At 42.9% G+C, this 26,780-nt stretch overlaps 1 protein-coding gene across 10 annotated transcripts in view; it reads right to left on the bottom strand.

The window, feature by feature from the left end:
* The window catches only part of FNBP1 (formin binding protein 1), a 91,330-nt gene that overhangs the window by 9,308 nt on the left and 55,242 nt on the right, over positions 1-26,780 (bottom strand). For 3 of the 10 annotated variants that reach the window (XM_063409930.1, XM_063409925.1, XM_063409926.1), the window contains exons 7-12: positions 20,182-20,310; positions 18,325-18,471; positions 14,686-14,883; positions 13,129-13,311; positions 4,995-5,009; positions 885-994 (exon numbers count right to left, since the gene is read on the bottom strand). In XM_063409930.1, the coding sequence (XP_063266000.1) occupies positions 885-994; positions 4,995-5,009; positions 13,129-13,311; positions 14,686-14,883; positions 18,325-18,471; positions 20,182-20,310 (782 nt within the window). The remainder of the gene's footprint in view (positions 1-884; positions 995-4,994; positions 5,010-13,128; positions 13,312-14,685; positions 14,884-18,324; positions 18,472-20,181; positions 20,311-26,780) is intronic. The other 7 variants (XM_063409933.1, XM_063409934.1, XM_063409935.1 and 4 more) reach the window with 3 other exon arrangements.

Below are 26,780 nucleotides of genomic sequence, written 5' to 3' on the forward strand. Positions count from 1 at the left end.
ACTTTTTATACTTCAGTATTTCCCACCAAACCCTTGACAATTGCAATCCTGTGCCTTTGCCTTGTGTGTATGGAAGCTGGGAAAAAATGTGGGTGGCAAGGAAGTGGGACTGCTCTGTGCCTGGAGCCTCAAGGGACAATGTTGCAAACATATGAGTCACAATTATTACTGTTTGTTTAACTCTTGTTTAACTGCTGCTGCTGTTTTCTCCATCATAAACTGTCTTCATTTCAACTTTACTCTGCTGCAATCCCATATCTGATTTTAATGTTGAGTTACCTCAGAATCAATACAGAACAAAAAGAAAAACCTGCACAGAGGCAAACCTAAGTTGCCACAGAGGAAAAAAAGCAAAACAATGAGAAATCATATAACCACGTGCAATTTTCTTTTCTTATCCGTGAGATAAAATATAAAGGAGAAATTCTGGGTTAGTAGGCAAAATAAACAGGTTCTTGAAAGCAAGCTGACACAAAATGTAGGCACGTGTACAAATGCAAAGCAGTATTTAGAGAGAGACCAGGCTTGAAATCCTTCAGGGAAGAAAAATTCTGTGTCTCACAAACAAAACACGCTGAATCTTTAATGCAACTACAGAATGTGAACAAACACAAAGCACAAATACAGGCTGCCAGAATCAATTAAAAGTGTGTGGCTAAACTAGCCTTATTCTCAACCAGAGTGATAAATGCAGCCTTGTAGAAAAAGCATTCACAAAAGCACAGGAGTCATTATCTTCCTGCTTCCAGGAAATCTCAGCTACAGATCAGAGAGAATCTGGATTATTCCATCCTCTCATAACAGCTTCTCCTATTGGGATCCACAGTGTGATGCTCAGCTCTGCCCAGTGCAATCTCCCTTTTCATTGGACAGGTTTGGCTCACCTTGAGTCCATCTCTTTCTGAATGTCCCTGTTTAGTTCATCGACCTTTTGCTGAAGCTTCTTTCTTCTTTGCTCGGGTGGGAGATTGCTGAAGTCTTCTGGGCCTGCTCCCTGCACAGAGTGGAATGGAGTGGGGGGGGATAAGGAAAAAAATTAATAATCAGAGTCTGAAAGAGTCCTTGGGGACTGTATTTTGAAAACAGCTCACAAAAACCTGTGCAAAATCACAGTGGTCTGAAGCATTGTTATCATTTGTACTGTGTTATCAGTCATTGAATGGTGAAGAATTTGGATGCCCTCAAAATGATCCCAGGAACACATCCTGCTTCCCTAACAGTGGCTAACACAAGATCAGCTGGAGAATTCCAGAATTCAACAGCAAAGCTAAGAAATTATTTTTATCTACAGTTTTATCACCAAATTTTTTTTAAACAGTGTTGCCTTCTCATGGAAAGCTGATCCTTCCTGCCTTGTTTCACTCTGCTACAAACAGCATTCCCATAAAAGCAGTTCCTGGCTTTTATTCCCATGTCACAGTGGCACTTCTGTGCACTGCTGGTCCAACACAGTTCATTTATGTCAGGGCTCTCCTGAACACACCAAGCTAACAGGAGCATTCCACACTGGAGTGTGCAATTTAAAAAACATGCTGCTTACTTCCCAGGGTCCACATTCCACGCCATCTCAGTTTCTCCTTTCTCACTTGTACTCACATAAAAATCAGAAGTTATATCAAAGCCATGGAATCAGTCAGTTTGAAATCATAACCAAAGGAAAAAAAAAAAAGTGAAGACCACAGTGGTTACCTTTGTGTGATTCTGCTTGAAAACCCCTTTTCTGCCTTCTGCTATGTCTCCTCTTGATTGCCTCAATTTATATAGCAGATAGATGACACATAAAATACATTCACACTCTTTTCTTCACAGTAACACCTATTTTTGTCTTGCCAGAAGGCAATGGAGGCAGATTGGGTGGGCTATACTGAACATATATCAGTATTGATTAGTTGCACCATAAGGGATGGAGGTTCTTGTGCATAAGCTTGAATTTGGGCAGGTTTTGCTTGTTTTGGCTTCTGCTCATTCCCTGTCCCATTTCTAAGGGGGAATATGGGAGAGAGAAGGGTAAAAACACAAAGCTGAGTAACCAAATTCTGTGGTACATCAGCTTCCTGAGAGCCTGTGAGCAGGGCTGGGCCATCAGTCTTGCTAAAACACTAAATTTCTCTCTGAGGAGAGTGATTTAGAGGAGACACTGCCACAAAAGCTGCTCATTAGACCCTTGGCTCTGTACTGGCTGTGCTGGACACTGTGACTTTCTCCTGCAGCTGCAGAATGAGCTGTTCAAAACCCAAGTCTGGGGGTGTCACAGGGCTGGAGGACAACCACACACAGATCACCTTCTCCTCTGGACTGGCATTCCAAAGTCACAGAGCAGGCCTGAGGAAACTGCTGCTGTATTGATTGTCAAAGGTGGAACGTGCTTCTAGTGAAGCCTTGATTGTCTGTGCAATAATACACTTAAAATTCCACTCGTGAGACAATGAGAAAGCAAATTTAGGACAAATGACAAAGTCATGCTGATTCTGAAACTTTACCCACACAGAGTCCTACCAGTGCTTACATTGTTTGATGTGCCTGGTACAAGAGAGATCTATTTTAATTTATTCTTTAATGTTTAAATTTTACTTGACAGCAACTCCCACATCACAACAGACATGAGAGTGATTCAATCTATTTTATGGGTAATTGACACTAAAGCCACACACATCTTTTTAAGGCAAAGCATCTGGAGGCAGCTTTGTAAACAAACAAGCAGTTACAGGAAAATCTAGACAACATATTCTGACATCTCCTCCTCACTTCTAAGTGGAATAGGCAGGCTTGAAAATATCCCCAGCTGTACATTAGTAGAATGCAAGAGATGGAGTGAGATTTGGAAAAGCATCTTTTTGGTATCTTATTTTTGATTCTTCAGCTTCATTCAAGAGTTCTAAGCTGGACTAAATCCAGCAGCTTGGCTCACAATGCTTCAGACCAAAGCAGGAGTGCTGCACAGAGCTGGGAGGTGACCTCACTCCAACTTTAGTCTGTGCTCAGGAGTTTCCTATCAGAAGCTGGAGCCCCTGCTCTAAAAAGGAGAGTCAAGGAGCAGTTTTTGCACATGCTGGGCACATTTCATGCTCTCAAGCACAAACACACCTGGGCTACCTCTCAGGTGATGGATATTGCCTATGTTTTTAGAAATGCTGCAGCAGTGAGGTGAGGGGAAAGCTGTGCTATTTCTGATGTGCTGCTCACAAGGTCTCCTTGCAGAAAGGTAATGAGATTTAAGTTTCAAATTGTCCCAAGATGAAGGACTGTGAAAACAGAGGTTGTGTTAGGACCAGTTTCTGTGCTGAAGCTACATGTGAGGAAAGCATGAGCTTTTTCAGCCCCGGTTTTGGCTCTTGCATAGTGAGGATCCAAGAGGAGATTACAAAAAAGCTGCTTTTCTCCATCTGAGGTGAAAATGGGGCTCAGCCCTCCCTGCACATCTTTCCAATTTCTGCAATTCCTGAGGAAAGGCAATGTCAGCCATTTTTGGAGGATTTATTCCTACATACAAAGGCTTAACTCAGCTACACAGCACACTAGCAGGGTGACCAAGCAAACGAGTGGAAATCCAGTATAAATGCATTGGACTCCCAGGACAGTGGCTTGGCAACAGCCAAAAGAGGGTTTGCACATATTCCAGACACTCCCAACATTCCTCAGACCTACCACAGGTCTTCAGTGAGAAGCAACCTTGCTAAAGGAGCCCAAAAAATTCACTGTGCTGCCAGAGTAGGACTCAAAACTGCTCCAGACAGCCCTGGTGGCCCCCGTGTTTCTCTGGCTGAGCTGCCATGGGCAGAAGAGGCCCACAGTGATGTGTCTGAGCACAAGATACATGGAGAATCACAGAATACTTTGTGTTGGAGGGAATCTTAAAGCTCATCTTGTTCCAACGCCCTGCCATGGGCAGGGACACCTTCCACAATCCCAGGTTGCTCCAAGCCCCATCCAGCCTGGCCTTGGACATTTCCAGGGATGGGGCAGCCACAGCTCCTCTGGGCACTCTGTGCCAGGGCCTCACACCCTCACAGGGAAGGGAAAGAGCACCCAAAGGCACAAACTGGTGAGGAGTAAGAGAATTTGGAAGCTAACCCAGCTGAGGTGACCCTGTGGATCCTTTGAGGCTCCCAAATGCCATCACTGGCTGCAGCTCTCACGTGTTTGCACAAGGTGGGGCAGCAAACCAGGCACATTCTGCTGCTGAGGGGCTCTCCAGGGCCAAAGGAATGTGGACAGGGTGTCAGGGGCACAGCCAGGTGTGGAGTGTCTTGAGTAAAACAGTACCTTGTGCATGGAGTTCAGCACGTAATTTGCTTTCCCAGGTCTGTTCACTCCTTCCCTTTCCAGCTCAGTAACATCTTTATCTTACCATAGTTCAAGTAACCTTCCCAGCTGCATCCAAGATGGAATTTAGGATTCACACATATGCATCTCTCTCAGTTTTCAAGTTCAAATCAGATTGAGTTGACCTTGTTGGTTAAGGTTTACAGGACTTTAATTAATGTCATTATTGGTTATTCTGAAGGACTACATAGGGCTGTAAAATGTAGGTGATAATCATGAAGATTTCCAGTAATACTGGAAAGCAAACTTTGCAGCTACTTTACACAGAAAGACATGCATGGCTCTCTGGAAAAATTCCAGCAAGCACAGAGACCTTTATTTTAATTTTTTCCCTTCTTTAAAGGTTTTAATGGATACTTATACAGTAGCAGAATTACTTGATACTGTTTCTCTACATTTTCATAGCCCTAGATTATAAAAGTGAAAACTAAACTATATATTAGAGTTAATTTTTTAGCAGCTTATTAGAAGACTGAATTCTGATCACCTCTATTAGACTCCAGACCTGTGTATTCAGATTTATCTGATAAATATCAAAAAAAGCAAACACAAGAAGAAACAAATTTAACAGTTAATTTCAGTGTCATGTCACATGTGGCACAGTGCACATTAAAACACACACAGGAAATTGTGATTAAAACACAGGACAGGCATGCTGTAAATGTGCTTACCAGCTTGAGAGAAAGCTTCATGTAAAATTGGAGAGATACAGGGTGGGGGGAGAGAGAGAAAAAACAACAGTGCATCAGTAGAAGAGGAACTTTTTCAGGCTGATGTTACAATAAAATGACACAATCCCCTTGCTGTTGGAAGGCAAAATGGGTCACACTAACAGATCTGTGCAAAAGTTCACAAGATGAGCTTGGGCAGCTGCCATGACCTGGCCAGAAACAGGAATGGGAAATGCTGGACCTGGGCACAGGTGAGATCAGGCCTGGACTGACTGACAGCAGCTACAGCAGCAGCACTGCGTGTTCTCATCACAGCAGCAGCACTGGGGTGGGAAAAACTCCCAGCCTGGAAATGTATGGGCGTCACTTTAGATCAAAAATGTGCTGAAATGCAGCAGCCACTTCATGGAAGGGCTTTAGGGGGGGTAACCCCTGAGCCAAACCTCAGGGGAGATGTGAGGAGAGGCTCCAGCAGCACCCAGCACCATGGGACCCCCAGGGAATGCCTGGATTCTCTGGCTACAGCCAAAGGACAACACCCCTGGACTGTCCCTGTGGACTGCAGAGTGCTGCCCAGGCAGGCACAGAAAGCCATTTCACATTCTTGAACAATTCAGAAACAAATACTCAGACTCAAACGTACTTTGGCCATAGTCACACAAGGTCAGGCCCAAGGAGGAGGAAAAAATATCTATTCTCTTGACACCAAATTGGTTCTATGACAGCATGGTAAGACATTATTCAACCTCTTTAAGTGATATACATGATCTAATTCTTCAGAAGTTACCACATTTCCTGGGACAGAGCCCAAATATTATCTTTTACTTTGGGAAAGCAAGACTGGAAGCAGTGTGTGCCCATGGAGCAGCATCTCTGCCCTGCCTCGCCTGCACACACAGCTCTGGGCAGGTGCCCCAGAAACTCCCAGGTGAACAACAGTGCCTGGGCACCAAAATTCCCAAAGCCTCTTCCAGCACTGCAAAATGACAAAGCAGCTGCAGCTCAGAAGGATTGCCAAGAGAGAGGGGGACTAAGAGTGCTCAGCTCTGTGCCAAGCACAAGGGAGCTGCTGCTGGAGATCTAAAGCTACATAGAAAAGGAGAATTTCAGCTCCACCCAGCCTCCTTCTCCTCCAGCAAAGGGCACTGAGCTGTCCTGCCAGCTCTTGGGGACAGTTGTGAAATGCTCCAACTGCCCAACAAACTTGAGGAGCACAAAAGCACAGATGCACACAAATGTTAACGTTCCATGTTAACAGCAGCTGAAAGGTGAAAGCTGGAAAATGCCTCTCTCCAGGCAAGGATTTGTGCTGCCAGACTTGGGAACCTCATTTCATTCAAGTTCTCTGTCACTACCAACAGCTCCTGGCAATGGTATTCTCAAACAGATGCTCCATCTTTAGCAAAAACACAGTTCATTAGCACTGGAATTAAAAATAAAGGCTCCACACCTCTTGTGGGCAGCTGATTAAGGAAATACAATTTTTTTTCCCCAAAAATAACAATTCCCATCAATTACCAGGATTTGTACAGCAACACATGCCAGCCATTCAGGGAAAATATATTGAAATAATAGTGAAATGCTGCATGTGAACTGACCATTCAGTGACAAGGCAGCAGTGACACTCCCCTCTGCAGTCCAGTCCATTAGGGAACAAATACATGACAATAATCACAGTGCCATGAAGAAATTCACCCTCTGAGCTAAAGAGGCCATTAAAAAAATAAAACAAACAAGACCAATCCATTGGAGAGAGTGATCACAGAAGGAGAAAGAATGGTCTGAAGAAATTCAGGGTAGGCAGCTTGTGTTTGCATCATTGCTTTAGCGCTCCTGTGAACTTTAGCATAGACATGATCAGCACAAATTGAGATTCTTGTACATAGATACAGACAAGACTCATGGTGCAGAATAAATATTTACCTATGAAGCACTCTAAAAAGGCACAAATGTATGCTACATGCGCTAGTGGCTAAACACTACTCACTCTAAAGGCACTAAATACTGCGGAGAATCATCTGCATCAAGGCTATTCTTTTGCTGCAAATTCAGCAAATTTGAAAGGGGTTACAGACACTGTATGCCCAATTCTTTTGCTGTTAAGTATGACAAAAATAGAGAACTTATTAATAGCATTTCCAAATAGTACATCAGGGATTGTTATAACCAGTATAAATAAAGCAGTTCATAGGCTGGAAACAATGAAATGCTGAAATAAGTCGTATTCACAGTTTTCCATTTCTGAAATTTATTGGTAATTTTACATGACAGTGATTCAGTTTCTATAGACAAATATAAGCAGATTGAAAATAAATCTGCATTAAACACTACATGACTACTTTTGCCCATTCTATTGGGTTTTCACAGCTAGAAACTTGCTCGCAGCTCCTGGGAGAACTAAGGCATTTTCCCCCCAAATGATCAAATAAGTTACATTTCCTTGAAATGAGCAAATGTGTTTCAAGCTGTCAATTTAAACCAAGCCTAGCTTAGTCTTGCAAGGAAAAAATGAAGAGTCTAAGAGCCACAAGCTTCAATAACACATGAGAGAGCATGAAAGCCAGCAGGTCCATGTGTTATTGGACAGTCACGGCCACTAACCTCACTTACAGAAAACAGGGTTGAAATAAATCATTGGATTTCCATACATACAACCAAGAGGTGATTTTTTTTTCTTTCCTTTTTTTTTTTAGTGGCCCTGTAACAATCTCCCCATGCTCTGCTTTGTCCAAGTAGCAGATTCAGAGGTCACATATCTTGATTCCATGAACTATCATCATTATAGACAGTTCACAGAGGCTTCCAAAGGCTCCAGGGAATGCTCCACAACCAAGGCACACAATTCCTGTCCATCAGGGCTCGTGATGCTCAAGATTGCCATTCATTAAATAATTTATAATAAATATGCAGAACCTGTTTGGAACACTTTGCATTTCACAGGTCCAGCTCCTTTAATTGTGCCAATTTCAGCATTTCCAGGACTAGCAGACATTATCTTTCCTGCACATCACACCATAAGCTGCCACTTGCCTCCCACCAAATTTTCCTGGGCTCTTTGATGAAGCACATTCCCACAGCACACTCGGGCTGGCGTTGTAAGTGGGGTTAGCGACTGTGTAGCAACAGTATGGGCTGATCACACCATACTCAGACTTACAACATATTCCCTAGCCTCAATGGCACACGTGGGTGTCCCTAAAGTCCTCTTCATGAGTTCTTTGTGAATATACAAAGACTGTGTCTGCTGGTGAGTCAGCAAGAGAAAACACACATTGGTTACACCGGGGACGAGCGCAGCACCTCTGTGTTCATTGCTTCTACAGCAAAAGACAGCTTGGTGTTTAACTAGCCTCAAAGTGCAGAGTGGGAACCTCCTGGTGGATGTTAAGAGGTCAGCATGCTCAGAGAGATCAGAAAACATGGTATTTTTAAACGCTTGTTTAAATTCCGAGGTCAGAAAACTTCTCTCTCGGTGCTAGAACAAACCATGGATTTAATGACCCCACCCGCTGAAAAGCCCCGGTGTTGGCACAGAGAGAGGTTTTAGTTAGAACAGCAAGAGCTCCCATGCCAGGGAGCAGAGCAGGTTGGAGAGGGGGGTTTGCTCGGTCTCTGCATGCCCACAGAACAGCAAACACGGATCAGTGGGGCAGGTTCAGAGCCCCGTGTCAGGGACAGGAGTGCACAGAGTGTCAGAGGAGACGGGCGGGGAGGGACAACAGCAACGGGTGCAATGGAAATAAAATCACATTGTAATGAAGTCAACAACTTCCACTAGAAAGGAAACCACAAAATCTCCTCTGTGTGCTTTATGGAACTTGGATACTGCCAGTAATGTCTGCCCCAGCTCCCAGAGCATCCTCCCTGCTCAGTCACTTCCCAGGCTCTGGGGAGAGGGAGGAAAGCCAAGTGCACACAGAGTCATTCAAAGGTGTAAGTTCTACCCCTGGATGTTGTTAGTTTGGAGGATTGCTCTTTTTAAAAAAAGGTGCTGATGTTGCTGCAGCGATAAAACTAAAGAACACAAAATTAGTACCAACCAGAAGAATAGCGAGTTTCCTTTGTCCTCAAAATGGAATTAGAAAAAGCAGAGCAAGCATAAATGAAATTATAAGTTATGTAACTGGTTCCTCATTCTTTGTGCTCTTCTGGCTTTAACTTCCCTAAAGAGATGAAGTTGATTTGAAGTGCTACGCTAATTTTATAGTGTCTTTTAAATCAGCTATTAGAAAAAACACTCAAAAAATGTATGACAGTTTTTTCCCCTTCTCCTAGTTCTGATCCATAATAAGTGGTCTAACAGTTTTATGGTATTCTCTATAATCGACATTTCTGCTGCTGGGGTTAGAAGAAAAAAGCTTTGAGGAAAATACAAAAATGTGATTAGAAAACCATAGACACTGACAAGAGTCAGCACCTAAATGTTTAATTTTTTGGTTTTGTTTTTTAAACAGACTAGGATTTCATGTTGGCAGTGACCACTGATACTGGTATTGGCACCTCCACATTAATCTTGCATCTGTTGTGAATTGTTCAGGCATCTGTTTCCTTCCCTAAAAACAAGATTCACTGGATTTTTGGTTTGGAAGCAAAATTAAAATCAGACTGGGCACAGGACATATCATAGCTAATGATATAATTTGTTTTAACAGTCACCAGTGATTTTGCCAAATGCAACCTAAGACGCTAAACCAAAATTTAAAAAAGGAAATTGCTAAAACACCCTCCCTCTCCAGACACATTCTAATCTCACAGATTTCATGGGGGAGTTGTATGGGAATCCATTCACGTGTTATATTTCAGGGATCAATTACAATGTGCAATTCCTGCTGCTGGAATTTATCCTGCTATGGTCTCAGGACCTGCTCATGTCACATAGTTACTTTTCTTTTCCTTTTTCCTTAAGACAGTGCAAAAAAGGAGTGTGTTCCAATTTTTTTTCTGAAGTAAACTTTTTTCCCTGGCTTTGTAGGATTTGAGAGCTCAGGTTATCAGGAAATCCAGGAAGCACCTGCTTGGCAATTTGGCTGAATACTCTAAAATAAGACTTAAAGAGCCTTGTGGACACCTTCACTTGAAGGTGTCTGAAGTGGAATTCTGCCAAGGAACAAACCCAGCAGTGCAGAGACAATTCAGAGCAAATGAAATGATCTAGAGTCCAAGCTTCTGTTACACTGTGCTGTCCTGCTGGTCCCTGCATGACCTTCCAAAAAGTTGATTCTCTGATGTACAGATCAAATGTTCTTCTGTGCAGAGGAGAGTTCCACCCTACATCCTCCTCATTCCTCTGGGAACATCACAATCCAGTATTCCTGACACTAATGCTCATGCTCCTGAGCAAAATTGAGATTTTTTTTTTGATTTTACAGGGGAATGGAAAAGAACTGAATAAAGGAAATCTTACTAAGCTTAATGCAGAATTAACAGTATTGTCTAGTTGTACCTAATATACCAGGGGTCATATCAACTGAAAGAAACACCAAGCACTCATTTTTCACCTGATAAATTAAAGGGATTTGTGGGCAGCTCTTGATTTTCTTTTGCCTGTTTGGAATGATTTTTGAAGGTCATAAGGCACTTTGATGATCTCTTAGTCTGACCATTTGTAAAATACAAATCACCAAGGACCTCTAAAATGTGAATTTGACAAGTCTCCAAATGAGACAGAGAGCAAGCTGCCAGAGGTTTGCAGCCTCTCCTCCTCCTCCCTATCTCTGGATGATCCAAGGGGTCTGAATTCATCCCTCTGGGATAAGAGATGATGATCTGAACACTGGACTCCAAATGCTCAGGATGAGTCAGGCAGGAAAAGTATTTACATACAAACATCCTGCTAGCTGACAGGGGAAGGAAATGAAATAGCAAAAGAACACAGTGAAAGGTTTAAATGAAGATTTAGCAATAGCCCTTCCTTGCACATTCTCAATCAATGTGTCAGCAGAAATTTGAGGGATTCCAGAGAAGACTATAGGACATTGTTCTCATTACTTTGCCTTTCACATAAAGCACTTAAAACGATATGGCATGCAGAATTCTCGAGGTGTGCTTGGATTTCTTAGGTAGTTAATACATAAAATAATTGCCTTCCTTCAGGAACTATTAAAAGCAATTAGTTATAATTGCTTATATGGCCGAGTAATCAGTCAACAGGGAAATACAAACTGGTGAAGTTCCCATGAAACTCCAAACCAGTACTTTTAAGTCAAGTAGGAAATACTCAGCACTATTTTCAACATTCTGTTCTCTGACTGCCACTATGGAGCATTAGATTGCAACACCCCCCCTGACCTCCAGCAGTGCCCTCACCCCAAAGTGACCCAGCACTGCCCAGGACAAGGAGGGCTCCAGCTGCCACCCTTGGGGTGGTGCCACCCCTCAGCACAGCCTCAGCTCTGCTGCTGCACAAGCAGAACTGAAAGTTTGCCTCCACCTGGAAAAACCACTGAGAAAAGATGCTCTGAGCCAAACTGCAACTGAGGAGAGGAGGGACACGTACAGAACCTGCCCTTGGACAGCTTAGAAACTTCCCACTTCCCCAGTGAAACAGGGATGGGGAGAAATGGGATTTTTTTTGTGTTCTGGTGTCCCATTAAATGCCAATTTCCTAGCAAAGAACTGAAACTGTTTAAAACATCTTTATTTTTAACTGTTTTGTCTGTAACCAGATGCGACAGTACATTGTTTACAGCACCATTCTCAGTTCTTTGTAACCAACCACTGAAGTTCCCCATGGAAATCATCTCTGCTTTTATACAGCTCCAGTCCTCCATCCTAAATGAGTGCCTGGAGCAGAATCTGGGCTTTTTTAAGTAGTCACTTCCTCACTGTTACTGTCTGCTCTAAAAAACATTTAAAATACTGAACACTTTTGTCTCCTTCCTGTAATTTTTATAGGAGAAAATAATTCTAAGGGCTTTCACCTTGGAGGCAAAGCCATGCTGTACCAGCAAATTTTCAGTAGAATCATGACATGTGTGAGTTTCTGGGAAGATAAAGTCCTATTTTTGTTTGAAAAATGGCAAGTTTTATCTCAGGGACCCGACATTTTATTTACTGCTTATGAAGACCACCAATGAGAGGATTTAATTCCGCACAAACACTTCAACATAGGTTTATGAATATAACCACAGCTGCTGTCAGCAACAGGAACAGCAGCTGACCTGGAAAACCTCAGGCCATATTTCCTTCTTTATCAGCAGCAAAGGAGGGACACTGAGCTTGGAAAGGTGGTGATGTGTCACAGAGTGTTGGTCCAGTGTGACCTAAACCCAGGTGAACCCCCAAATCAGCCATGGAGGCTTTCAGCATCTTTCCACCATACAAGGATTAAAGCAGCACTAACACAGTGCACTGCAGCTGCTGGCAGGGGAATCCCACATCCTGCGCCTTCAGAACCTCTCCTCTGTCACTTGGAGATTGCACACTGCACCAATAAAGCTTTTGCACTCAGAATATAATTTTAAACTGTGCATCATGGCGCTGAGAATTGTGTTCCAGTCTCCCCTGACCTGGCAGCCGTGCCTTAAAGCACACATGGACTGTCTCTGTCACCACCCAGAATCAGCTCACCTTCCTCATCTCACCAGTTTCTTTTGTCAAGACTCTGAGTTACTACACAAACCAACACTGCAGCACCTGAACCACGAGCTGAGGCCAAGTGCCTGCAACAGAAGTTCCCACTGCTCCAGCAGCAATGTCACACCATTCCAGACTGAACTTGTACCAACTGAAATCACAACTATTATCCCTAGAACCCCTCCTAATTTACTCCTCTTCTGACACAGACATTGAGCTGAAGTCACCCTGCAGAGAGAAAAACTAAAGACTTTGACTTCTTACATGACCATTACTCCACGTTCAGCTCCTCTCCTTCCATATTTGTCCAACCTCTCCTTCCCCAAGACACCCAGATAATTTCCATCAGCAACTCTTACTTTTTGTGGTTTCATCGTGGGGGTTTTGACTACAAATGACTTTATAGGTTGGGAACCCTTGGATTTGTCTGCATGTTATGATAAAACACAATGGAACCGTTCACAAAACAAAAGTTTTTACATAACAGAACGTGCAATAAAAGCGCAAGAAAGAAAAGAAAGAGAGAGAGAGAGAGAGAGGTATCCAGAGGAGAACTTACCCCGCGCTTTAGGCTCCTGAAGCAGTGGATTTTGGGTTTGGAGGTCATGAACTCGTTGAAGCGATGGGAGAGGGGTTCCTTTTGCTGCTTGGGAGACTGGGGGCCGTTGGGAACAGCAGAGGGTGAGGCAGAGGCAGGGGGAGGAGGAGGGGGCTGATGGGGGGATGTTAAAAGGGACATAAGCTACGTATAAGAGATGGAGAAGTGACAGAATAAAAACCAAAATAAAAAGATAAAACACAAAACGAAAATAAGCATCAAAACCAATATTTGAAATCCAGAGAAAAAAAACAATTAAATAATTAAATATTAAAGGCCATGGTTCAAAAGGGGGGAGAAAGCAGTAGTTAAGAGTCGTGTTAAATGAAGAGTTGTGATAAATGAAAGTATTAGTAAGTGATGCAACAGAAGAGTAACACAAAAGTAATTTGAAGGAAGCTCATGCAGACTCTTCCATGCAGCACTATCCCCATAAATTGCCCTGTTCTGCTCTGTGGACAGCTCAGAATAATGCAATATGGATAGAGCTTTCAAATACCTGAATTTAAATGGATCAGATAAGGAAGGTACCTTAGTGCCCAGTAGCGTTTCTATTATCTGGAAAACAACAAACCACATTCCTTCCTGCTTCCAAATCATACCTCAGCAACTTGCATCACACTTCACTTGTACAGATCATTCTATGAATTTGCTCAGGAGTTAGTCCTGGTTATGTTTTTATTCTGGCTACACTGATGTAAGCACCAGACAGCGAGTCCTCTCTCACACCAGCACTACAGGAATTACCCCTTGTGAACAGGGGGATTTTAACACTCAAATTTAAGTGGTTTGCTAAAGGGTCAGAGCAAGAGTGAGGTCAAAAATGCAAAGCTATTCTGGGCTTCCATCAGTGTTACTGAAACCTGATTGAGTCCAGTCCCCCTGCCACGTCCTGGTAACCCCAGATAAATGCTGCCATGCATTATGGTGTAAAGTATGACAGTGGAATGAAAAAGGTTTAATGGGTACATAAGTTAATGTGGTCTTTTAAACAGTCAACTGCTCAGTTAGTTACGCTCCATTAGTTGTGCTTCAGAGTGAATCCCAGCAATTCCCTGTCCCCAGCCACCCACCTGCTGACCCCAGTGCACAGACTGGAAAGACAACGCAAATGGAAAGGCAAGGAGAGTCTGAGGAGTGTCAAAACAGTAACACCACACTGAAGCTTCCCACAGGTAACAATGTTAGTTGGCACACATGGCACTAGGTAAGTGGTTAACAACTCCTTCTCTGAGTTAGGAACAGGAATGGACCATGGCACAGACGTGACAACTTAAGTTAAATTAATTTTAAAACTGCAACGTAATTAATAAAATTATACAAGAAAAAAAATTAAAGTTAAAAAGAAACTTAAGTAACCAAAGACTACAACAAAACATCATATTAAGACATCAGTTATTAACTTTCTGAATCTAAAATTCTCTTTTAAAAAAACTAAACTTGCCAAGATTACTAGACAAGACACAGGTTATTGACAAAAGACAAACTAGCACCAAGCTCAAGTTTGCAAATCAGTACCTTATTTTTCTTGATGAATGGCCATAACTTGCCCTTGGATTTGCTACCGAACTTGGGCTCTGACTTGCCATCCCCCCTGGAGTTGGAAAGGCTGGATTCAGACACCGTCCTCTTCATTGGCTGCGTGAAATCCTCAAAGTCGACGTCTCCCGGAGGCTCAAACCCGGATTTAAAGGCTTCTATTACCATCTGGGAATCCTGGAATGGGACAGAGCCAACAGTGTAAAAGCTCAGGTGAGGGGTGGCATCAAACTGGTGGCACATCAAGGCAGAACAGGACAGTTTGTCTATGTGGGACCAGCCCTGAGGGTGACCAGGCTCATCCCTGGCAATGAACGCCCTTCCAGAGCCCAGGACCAACACAAGCCTCTCCACCTTCTGCTGAAAAGGAGTAAGAGCTTATGAACTTTACTGACTAGAAAAGCAAATCACACCTCAGTAAGTGACTCATAACAAAGATTTAAGGCACAGATTTGCTGGGAATACAGCTGTGAGCATATCAGAGGAAAATCCCAATAAATATTCCCATAAAACAGAGCTCTTGTGTGATCACTGCCACAAGTCAACAGGTTGGTTGTGAATTTAGTGACAGTAAATGGCTGTAAATGTTTCATGAGCTTTACCCAGCATCTGAGCAGTCCAAGGTCACAGCAGCAGCCCCGTGCCCTGGGGTGGGAGCCACTGAAGCCAAATTCCCCTCTGGCACTGCTAGGAGGGATCTAAGTCAGCCACAAATTGGCTGCAGACTGTGTACAATGGCTTTGCTCTTTTGTTTTGGACAGAGGGAAAAGAAAAAAAGGACAAATCAAAGCCAAACAAATCCATAGCACTTTTCCTACTCAAGTCTGCAAACAAAATTAATTATACATAAGATCAAATTCAGACCTCAGCTTGCCAAATGCATTTAAATCTAATGGACTCAGGAAAAAATATCCTAATAGACTTCTTATCTACTTGTTTCTTGGGAAGAGAGATTGTTATACTCTAACTGCTGTATTCCAAGATCACTAGAGACTCTGTGCCTTGGCACAAAAATATCTTATTATTCTCTAGAGAAGACCATCACTGCCCTTTTACATAAAAGGACTTGTTGCTTTGAAGGAATTTCACAGGTTCTGTGAATGGCTGTAGGTAAAATGCTGTTCAGGAGAAATCTACTGGGATATAAACATATCCAGAGGCCAGGCTCCATTGAGCAGAACACAAATACAGGAAAAGCTTTGTCAAAGTCTTCATGGGATTGAGAAGATCCACATGGATTAAAGATCCTCAATCTATCAGGTGGCACCATGAAATTCCTACAGGTTTTAGGGAGATAGAACAACACTTTCCATTATCCCATCCTTGTTTGACATTAAAACTTCCTGAGATCTAAACTTGAAGATATTTTTAATGATAGACATAAAAGCAAGATGAAGAAAAATTAGAGAAGAGGAGGAAAGAGTGGGAAAAGCTGAGGGAATTGGGATTGTTCAGCCTGGAAAAGAGAAGGCTTTGGGTGACTCAACTCTTCCAGTACCCTAAGGGGAGCCTACAGAAAAGGTGGAGAGGGACTATTTACAAGAGCCTGGAGTCTGTGGGTGCCCATCCTTGGAAGTGTTCCAGGCCAGGCTGGAAAGGGCTTGGAGCAGCCTGGGATAGTGGAAGGTGTCTCTGCCCATGGCAGGGGGTGGAACTGGATGGGCTTTAAGGCCCCTTCCCACTCAAACCATTCTCTGATTTTAAAATATTACACTATGTTGTATTAAATACTCCACTGCTATTTTATCCTGTGCATGGAGCTTTTCACTTTTCCCTCTCTGAATTTTACAGTGTTCCTTGCATTTATTCAAAACATCATTCCACTACAATGGAGCTAAAAATAACAAGCATGCTCCATATATCACAGAGATAATGTCATAACAGGAACCCCAAGCCCATAACAAATTCATTTTATCTGCTGCTAGAGCCCTCTGAATCAGGTTCTGCACAGGTTCCCCGGCAGCCACCACAGCTCACACTTGCCACACGACCTTTGTGTTGTTCAAGTGGTTAGAAAGGGGAAATGGAAAAAACATATTTAAGACTGCCTTAGAAACACAGTAACAGCAAACCAGCATTCTCTGCTAAGTCCAGGCAGTTTCTATTGGCATTAACGGGAATTCTGTGCAGTGAGAGCATAAAGCAATCCTATTTACAAAATTACATGTTTAGTAACTAATTCAGCACTTTCATTATAATCAACACAATTAGAATTTACTGCTCCAGAGATAAAAGAATCTTTGATGATATTTAAGGAAAAAGAACTCTTTATGAACATAACTGTTTCCAGATAGAACACACTAAACACTTTGTAGCTGCTCAGATATAACTATTTTGGTTAAATACATTTTTGTCAGCACCGTGTTTACAGGAGATCCTGGTAAATTCAGTTATCAATGCTCAAACTCATCATTTTCCAATGTCACATTTGTGTATGAGCCATCATGGACTTATTTCTTAGCAAGAGAATATAAAATTCACTCTGATTCAAGCACCCAGCTTAAGTTTCATTTGTGTTTTGCCAAGACTCAGGCAGTGTAGGCTGAGATATGAACCTCCCCAGCATGATTTCACCATGCAGCACCAAAAGCTGTACCTCAAGCAGGGTATGTTGTCCTAACATGGGAATCACTGCCCCAATTCCCCCTTTTCCCACTCAGAGAGTGGTTTTCAGATTCCTGAGTTTCCCATGCTGCTCTCTGTGAGAGCAATTATTAGACAGAGAGCAGAGGATGAATTTCAAAACTTCAGCCTCGGGCTTATGCTGCCAGTTCATGGCTGTGGGCACTGAAGAGCTCAGAAAAGATTCAGTGAAAAACATGCAAAGGAAATTCAAACAGGCAGCAAGACACACGCTGTCAGTGTTTGAAGCACCAATGTGATCCATGAAAAAGGCTGGAAGAACAGAGGCTTCATGTAGGAAGGGAGCAGAGAATTCTGCAAACAGAACAGGAAACACTTTCGCCCTTGTGGTCGCTGTACATCAGGAAGCTCAACAGAAATCTTTATCAGCCTTTCTATCAAAGAGATTTCTTTGCATCCTGTGAAGGAAAATGATGCTCAGAAATCAAGATTTGCTCATTTACAGATTGTCAGCAAACCTCAAACCTGCAAAGAAATATTTTACAGAAAGACTTTGCAATAGTTCATCTAGCCAATACTTTAAATAGTTTCATTATTATAAAGCTAACTGGAATTAACACATTTCTGAAACATTCAGTTTTCTGACTATGAGACACAGAAAGAACCTTTATAAGAACTGGTGATTAAGTATCTGAAATTATGTCCAACATAATATGCTGATGCCTACTTTTAAATTCCAATATTTCAAAAAGTAATTATAATAAAATGAGAGAATATTCCTTAATAAAAACCAAAACAAAAAATCCACCCCCAAAATTAAAAAGTGTTGCAGGAAAGGCATTTCTGGGCGTTTAAGTAGATTTGGGAAATAATCTGAGCACATCCTGCCTTGGACAAAGCAGCTTGGGACAAGAAGTTGTTCTTTGGTTTAGTTCCGTGACTGCAAAGCTCTTGTGCTGAGCCTGGGCCCAGGATTTCAGTCTCCATAAATGTAAGACCAATACTAAATATGACAACCAACAATGGAACACTCACATTCTTGTGATCCACTGATTCTGCAGCCTTTGTTATCTCATCCAGACACTTCCCAATGATGGGGATCACTTGGCGGTCGACTTCTGCAAAGGTTTTCATGGATTCTCCTATCCTCACGATTCTTCTTTCCTCCATCTCTTGGATTTTCTAAAATATTACATTTCATTCAGGTCAAACATCGAGATTAACTTCAGTTTCACCCAATTTTCCTCTCCACCAACTGCTTTAAAACTTAGGGATTAAATATATTTTTAAGAACAAGCTAGGACAGCTGTTCTCAGGAAGGCACCAAGTGATACTGTTCCCTGAAACATCAAATGTCATTTTAAAAGTAATCTCTTTCACTATTACTGGAAATCTTTCTATTAATTTTTCATGTTAAAAAATGCTGATTTGTCAAACCCCAGCTTTAGACTTTTGTAAGGATGGTTCCTAAGGCTTTTATAAGAATTTCTGTAACGAATTCTTTCATTTTCTGTGCATGTTCAGAACAATCTTATTTTCATTCCACTGTAGAATATAAGGAAACAAAGATCTTGATGTCTCCCTTTCTTTTCCCTAGAAGGTAATGTTTGGTCTTTAGGGAGTCCTGTACATCAGGTTTTGTTCACAATACATCATGTATTGATGAAGTCATGTACAATAAAAACATCAGGTGTTGTTCACACTACAGCTGCTCATTGCTCAGTGGATTCAGTTCCAGGATCTCCAGCATCTCTTCCAGGGGCCTCTCCTTTACCACAGAGGGAAGCTGAATGTGGCATAATTCTGTTATGACAAATTATAGCAGGGTACAGAAGGGCATGAACAGGAGCAGCCTGTTTCACACTGGGCTGCAAGAGCAGTCAACTTAAAAATCCCCTTTGCCTTGACTGATCCACAAGCGACATCAATTCTTTACAAAACAACTTATTTCAATGTCTGAAAGCAAGCCCTGGAGCTCACTGGTGCACTGATAGGGAAAAGGACACATCTGCAGGACTTGAACCTGCCCTCCTACAGATCAGAGTGCTCATCAGCTCCAGTGTTTGCTTGATTCCAGGAACAGTTTATCTCAAGGCATTGGTTTGAAATACCATGGGGCAAAAGAGGAGGTGTCCATTTAGCTCACAAGTTTCAGCAGTGGGTAGGAAAGTGCGTGTTTGCCACGCAAATATCAGCTACTTCTCCTCTGATGACAAGCATGTGACACGTCCTCCCTTGAAAAGGTTGTGTTTTCCACTTCTGATGCCCATGACCCTTTACAATGGAACAGTCATTTAGAAGTTCTGTTCTACTACATTAAACTCAATTCATTCACTCAAGCACAAACTCAGATCTTCACTCAGAATGAATCTGATGGCTTTTTTATTCTTCCTCTGCAGCCTGTCCTTAGGCACCCTAGGACACAATCAGTAGAGGTTGCTCAAAACCCTTTTTAAGAATTACTGTATTTCACATTTAAACATCCGTGCAGCCTGGTTTGAACACAGGTTATAAAGGGCTGCTGGACTTCACAGATGCAACAATGCCCAGCTGCCTCCTGCCTCCAACAATGCCAGTGCTGCTCTCCCTCATCCCCAGCTGCACAGACACAGGAGCTGAACAGAGAAAGATTGTGAGCATTCCAAAGGCTGCCCTCATCTGTCACGACAACTCAACGTCACCTTCCTTGTGTATTATTGATCCCTTTATATCTAATTTAAGAAAAGGGGATTTATCCTACCACTTCTCTGGCAGATTGCATGAAAACTTTGCTAAGAATGACCCCAAAAATAACCAGAAATTAAAAGTCAAGGTCGTATAATTGAGGTGATGTGCAATATGTTCTTGTCACAGGATTAAGGGCTGCTCCAGAGCCCTGCCAGTGACCCTTACCTGGAAGATGTTTGGTATGTGTGTGTAGTAATGCTCATGCTGTTCACTGTTGAACTTCTGTAGGGTGGAAGAATATTCAGCTTTGCTGTCTTCTGCCATCTGATGTCTCAGCTGGGCTTGCTGTCTTGCCTGAGGAAATACCAAAAGAAATTTATAATTTAGGCTACATGGAAAGCAACTACATTGTGGTACTCCTCATCTTGCTATGCAGGAACATTGGGCTATGAGACTCTGAACACCAGCTTTTGGTTTACTCCTCCTTTGTGAAACATTTAAGCTGCAGTGTGGACAGTGCTGCTGCTCCTTCCTGGCATTACAATGTGCTGTTTCATGGACCGTGTGGCATTCCATGAACATCCTCTGTTTGCACTGCACACCAAACACCAGAACAAGCTGGTCCCTCCACCTGCCCACGGGACAGGCACCTCCCCAGTGCATTCATGGACACAATTCTTGTTCCCCCTATGCCCTGGTGGATGTCACCCGATGCTGTCCTCTAGTGAGCTTCCCTGTTGGCAAGCAGTGTTTTCTGGGGAAAGGGACATGAGAAAAAAACCCAACAATTTCATCTCATTTTGGCCGAGGTAACCATGACAAAACCTCCTGACTCTGTGTGCCCTGCAGAGCCCTTTCTCCACACTCCTGACTCTGTGTGTGCCCTGCAGAGCCCTTTCTTCACACTCCTGACTGTGTGTGCCCTGCAGAGCCCTTTCTCCACACTCCTGACTGTGTGTGTGCCCTGCAGAGCCCTTTCTTCACACTCCTGACTCTGTGTGTGCCCTGCAGAGCCCTTTCTCCACACTCCTGACTCTGTGTGTGCCCTGCAGAGCCCTTTCTCCACACTCCTGACTCTGTGTGCCCTGCAGAGCCCTTTCTCCACACTCCTGACTCTGTGTGCCCTGCAGAGCCCTTTCTCCACACTCCTGACTGTGTGTGTGCCCTGCAGAGCCCTTTCTTCACACTCCTGACTCTGTGTGTGCCCTGCAGAGCCCTTTCTCCACACTCCTGACTCTGTGTGCCCTGCAGAGCCCTTTCTCCACACTCCTGACTGTGTGTGTGCCCTGCAGAGCCCTTTCTCCACACTCCTGACTGTGTGTGTGCCCTGCAGAGCCCTTTCTCCACACTCCTGACTGTGTGTGTGCCCTGCAGAGCCCTTTCTCCACACTCCTGACTGTGTGTGTGCCCTGCAGAGCCCTTTCTCCACACTCCTGACTGTGTGTGTGCCCTGCAGAGCCCTTTCTCCACACTCCTGACTGTGTGTGTGCCCTGCAGAGCCCTTTCTCCACACTCCTGACTGTGTGTGTGCCCTGCAGAGCCCTTTCTCCACACTCCTGACTCTGTGTGCCCTGCAGAGCCCTTTCTCCACACTCCTGACTGTGTGTGTGCCCTGCAGAGCCCTTTCTCCACACTCCTGACTCTGTGTGCCCTGCAGAGCCCTTTCTCCACACTCCTCACAGCCCTGGCATGAAGCACACAAGGAAAGAGGAGCCTGAGCAGCAGCTGAGATGCCTCCCTTCCTATTTTTACCCACACAGATGATTTGTTTTACTACCCAACATAGCAGAGCACTGGGCAATTAATCTCACTTCTTTCCCTAGAATAATCTGTCCCCAAGTGACCCTTTCATGTTTGCAGATTCCTCCCCTTACAGTTTTGTTCCCAAGGCCTTCTGTTATCTGTTTCATTGCCCAATATTCTCCCCTTACTGCCTCTCCCATCTGTTTGGTTTAGATGCCTTTTCCTTCCTTGCCTTTGGCCTTCATACAGCAGCTCTTCCTTCTCTTCCCTTCCAACATTCCCTATGCCTTCCCCAGACTGAAGCTCCCATTCCTGGCTGGAGATCTGCTGCTGAAATTCTGAATAATTCCTTAAGACAAGGCAGAGAAATGCTGCTTTAAAAATAGTGTTTCAGGGGGACACAACACAGCAAATAATGTTAACATATTTTTATATGTGCTAACATTAAAAGTGCTAACATTAAATTAATGTTAGCATATTTTTAATTTCCCGTTAAAACCAGTTCAAAACAGAGTTATTGTCTGAACTGTTCCAAGCAGACAATAGTTTCCTGACAATAAATCCATGGAATATCAAATCACGGAACGTTTTTGTAATCATAACTGGAAGGTAACAAATTCTGCCAGGAGGTTTCAAATCTCAGTTGGTAAAGTAGTAGCCTTCCCCTGCATTTGTCAAGTTTGCACATCTCACCTAATAATTTATTTCACCTCAATTCAGATATTGCTTCTGCAGTCGATTTGTAGGAATTTCACAGATCCCCTTCACATTCTTTCTACAGAAATAATTCAAGCAGAATGAGGAGATATTGGGCACTAAGTGCATCACAGGAGATGAAACAGCAGCATCAAATGGAGAAGAATGTGACTATAACCACGTAAGTAAATCCAATAAAAGATATATTTTCAACTTTGCTTATTCCCATGAGTTTTAACTGTCCACTAACTCCTGCAAAGGATGAGTGCCTAATTCCAGAAAATTCACCTTCTGCAATCAAATCCCAAGAAGCCACATTGATCATTTTCCTGCCCAAGTGCTATAAAGTTTATTAAACTTTACCATCCACACAGTCACATACGGCCACATTAAATACAAGTGGAAAACAATATATCCTTGTGCCACAGACACAAATTTCCCAGGAAAACAAAGTCAGGCATGGAAAGGGAGGCAGCTGTAAGAGTGGTTCACACTCATCTCCCAACTCCTTCCTCACATCCCAGCTGCTGCAGATCAATATCCATTTGTGAGGCCCATTCTCCCCATCTACCTAAGAGGAACCCATTGTCTGAGCTGACTTTACACCAGCCCCACTCCCACTCACACAGCTGTCTCTCTCTTTCTTTTTATAAAAATAATTTTAAATAATGCAACTCAGGAATTTGTCCCTTGACTCCATTGTTGAAGCAGAAAAACAAGAAATCCATTATTACACATTTCCAGGCAGACCCAGCAAGCATTAAAGCCATCAGAGTTCATTTTCATGAGCAAACTCATTGGCTGGATATGACAAAATAACTCTGAGCTAAATGTATACAAGAGTAGACACTTGGTTTCCAAAATAATCTTAACTGGCCTCAAATAAGAGGGGGCAGCAGATGAGTAAATAAAATTGGGTGCATTCCAAAACCAGAACTTTTTGTATCAGAGCCCTAGTGATGTTTTGTTTCTCTTGGCCATTTAATGCATTTGGCAAGCTTCATCTTGCCAAATGCATTAAATAGCCAAGAGACTGTTTAAATATCTTTCCAATGAGGTATTTGGATCTTAAAATAAGAATATTTTTTAAAATCTAACATTTTTTCAAGACTTCATTTCAGTATGTCACATCCTCTAACATCATCACTTCTAGTATTAACAGAATTATACCTTATAGTGAGACTCTGCACTCTGTTGAAGCACAGAATGATAAAAATGAGTCAAGGATGTTAAGTTTCACATTCAGAGTAATGGATGCAGTAGCCCAAAACTGCAGAAAGTCACAGAAGCTATTTCAGGAATAATTTATAGTTAGGCTTTACAGAAAATGAAGTTTTGCTTCTTCGCTGCTCACTTGTGCACACAAACAGCTTCTGAGAAGGTTTTTTGGGGGCTTCTTAGAGTTAATGTTTAGAGATTTGCTCTGAACAGTATTTCCAGAAGGAAAGGCTTTGGAATAATTGGGGTCTGGAAAAGCAGACGATGACTTCAGATACAGGAGAACGATCCTGGGATGCAGCTTTCAGTCAACACATTCTCTCCTTTAACCAGGCAGGGATGAGTGAGCGAGAGCTCAGATTCCAGCCCTGTGTGTGAAACACAATCCACCCCTACAGGCTGACAGATTGCTCAGTTGTAAGAGGTGTCAGGGCCAGCGACTCTGAATTCAGCAAAATCTCCCCTCTTCAAAGGAGGAAAGATTGAGGTCGCCTTTCAGCACTGCAGAAAAGCAAAAAGGGTTTGTACACCTGAGGGGTTTGTGGGGAGAACAGCAGCCTTTTGCTTCCTAATGCCTGGCACTGCAAAAGATGCACAGGTTTCACACATCTGCCACCCCAAATGTAGCTTTGTACACAGTTTTTTGCCCCAAAATAAACATGCACACTGCATGTAGGCATCGCTTCCTCCCTGAAGTCTGGTGTTGTTAAGGCAGCACCAAAATCAAAAGGTCACAAACGTCAATGCTGGTGTCATCCAGAAAAGTGCTCCCCAAAATGAACAACAGCCCAGGACCTGCAGCACCTGCAGCCTTGCAGGGAGCAGACAGGAAAGCTTTGGGCTCCCCCTGCCACTGCAATCAGATCTGAGCAGTCACACCAGGGGAGACTTCCCACAGCTCTGAGAGAACACCAAAGGTAAAGGAGTTCACTCTGATAGACTGAGCCAGGTAACAGCTCACCAGCAGCAGGTAAGGCTTATTGTATGTGACCTTATCCCTCAGAATCTACACAGAAGTGCCATTAAATAGAATCAAACCCCATCTTTTTCCCTTCCTTTAGACAGCCTTGCTGCTTGATGGGCAAGAATGCAGGACAGTAGCAAACTGCAGGGTAGTATTAACTTGCAAAGTGCTGATTTCTGTGGCTGGCTTCAGTAATTTAAAAATAATTTTAAAAAAACAGGCCTCAGCAGCACATCTACTTTAGGTGAAAAACAACACTAAATCCAACGGCCACAGGAGCTAGCAACACACACTGTGGAATCTATCTCTTAAGGTAGCAGGAAGAGAACATCTCTCAAGAATATTTGAACTACATTTCCTGAAGATTTTCTTCTTAACAACTGAGTTGCACAAACCAGACTTTGAAATAACAAGTTAGTTTGGATAAATGACTCTACCAGGAGCTCGGAGATGCCAGTGTGGGACACTGATGTGCTAAGATCTGACTTGACTGAAGTATTTATGGGGGTATTTTTTCCCTTTTAAAATAAAGAATTAGAAGAAAGTTAACCCTGAGCCTTCTTATCACCTGCTTGAAACTACCTGAATGAGACCAAAGAATTACAGACAAGGGAACTTATCCATAATCCTTGCAAACATGCAGCACTAGTAAAGCTGTTTATATTGCTCTGAATTAAATCAGTCCTAACACTTTATGCCTTTGAACAGGAAAATTGGACAGAGAAAGAGAATATGGACACTTTATGATGGGCACTGTCAACCCTGAAAGTGTAAGAAAACTTTTGCAACTTTACATGCAAAAACACTTTTTGGTTTTTTTTGTGACACTTTACATGAAGGCTCTTACAGAATGAAATAAATCCATTTGTATTGTTCCATTTACCTTCTCCCCTAAGCCTCCTTTGACAGGAAATGAAAGTTGTGAAGAAGTGTAGGAGAAATCTTTAAAAACCAAGGACATTTTCTGCCATTTTTGTCTCCAATACAGAAAAGAATGAGGATATTTTGCTGAGAACAATTTTCTGAGACACATTCCAGAAACAGGCAAAAGGGTCAATAGACACACTGTCTTCTGGGTTTACACAGACAAAAAATGCAGCTCCTCAGGGCTGTTATGGTGGGAGTGATATGAATAACTGAAAAGGGCAGAAAAAAACTTTGGCTGCTATTCAGCTGCTCCACACTGAGTGGAACAGTTCAACTCCTCAGCAGTTGCTCTTGTCCAGAATGGCAGAGTTTCCAGTCAAAACTTTGGTGTCACTTTGTTTCTTCTTTCTTTTCTCCCATTCTGCACCCCCTCTTTTCTTTCAAACTCAGACAGCATGTGAGATGCATCACTGCCAGGCCACTGCCTGCCAAAACAGATCTGTCTTTGGCAAATCCAAGATCAGACTAAAACGCAAACACACACACACAAAAAAAAAATCACCCCTGCCTCCTACCCTCAATGACAATCCCTTCAAAATAGCTTAATGATAAAGGCAGACTCAGAAACACTTCACCAATTTCAGGAATGCTTTCTATTGCTCAGAGATTTTTCAGCTGCAGGCTCTGGCCCTGCGACCACCGGCAGCAGCAGCACTGGCAGCGTGTGCAGGACCATTAATAACAGTGGGCACCCTGCCATGGACTTCAAAACAGGGCCAGGGCTCCAGGCTTGCATTTACACAGCCCCCAAATCAAGCTCCACTCTTTAGTATTTTACAATAACCAGTTGAGTCTCTCTGAACTGGCAAGCAGAGAAAGGATTTGAAGTTTGCTTTCCCAAAAGCAAAAAAAAAAAAAAAAAAGTAGAATGGGGGGTGTAAAATAACAGCAGAGAAAGAAACAAAAAGAAAATTCTTTTAACACTTGAAGAGGTGGAGGAAGAATCTGAGACTCTGTGGATCCCTGAAATCCTTTGGCTGAATGTATTATACAAATGAGGAAACCACTGACAGAGGATGGAAAATCTTCCTCACCACATCTCAGGAATTGTTATCTAGTGCAGTCTCACTGCACACACTTCTGCCAGAATTCAGAAACTCACACTAACTAAAGATATCCTCAAACAGTCCTGCTGAAGCTCTAACAACAGAGAGGGACTAAATTAATTAAGAAGAGCAGCACAGCAGCAGCTCTCAGCACTCTGCTTCAAGGCCCTGGGGAATAACTGTGCCTCAGACCCAAAAGTTTGTCTCCTTGCACTGCCATTCTCATGCCG

Source organism: Prinia subflava, chromosome 12 (assembly GCF_021018805.1).
Source record: "Prinia subflava isolate CZ2003 ecotype Zambia chromosome 12, Cam_Psub_1.2, whole genome shotgun sequence".
Lineage (NCBI taxonomy): Eukaryota > Metazoa > Chordata > Aves > Passeriformes > Cisticolidae > Prinia > Prinia subflava.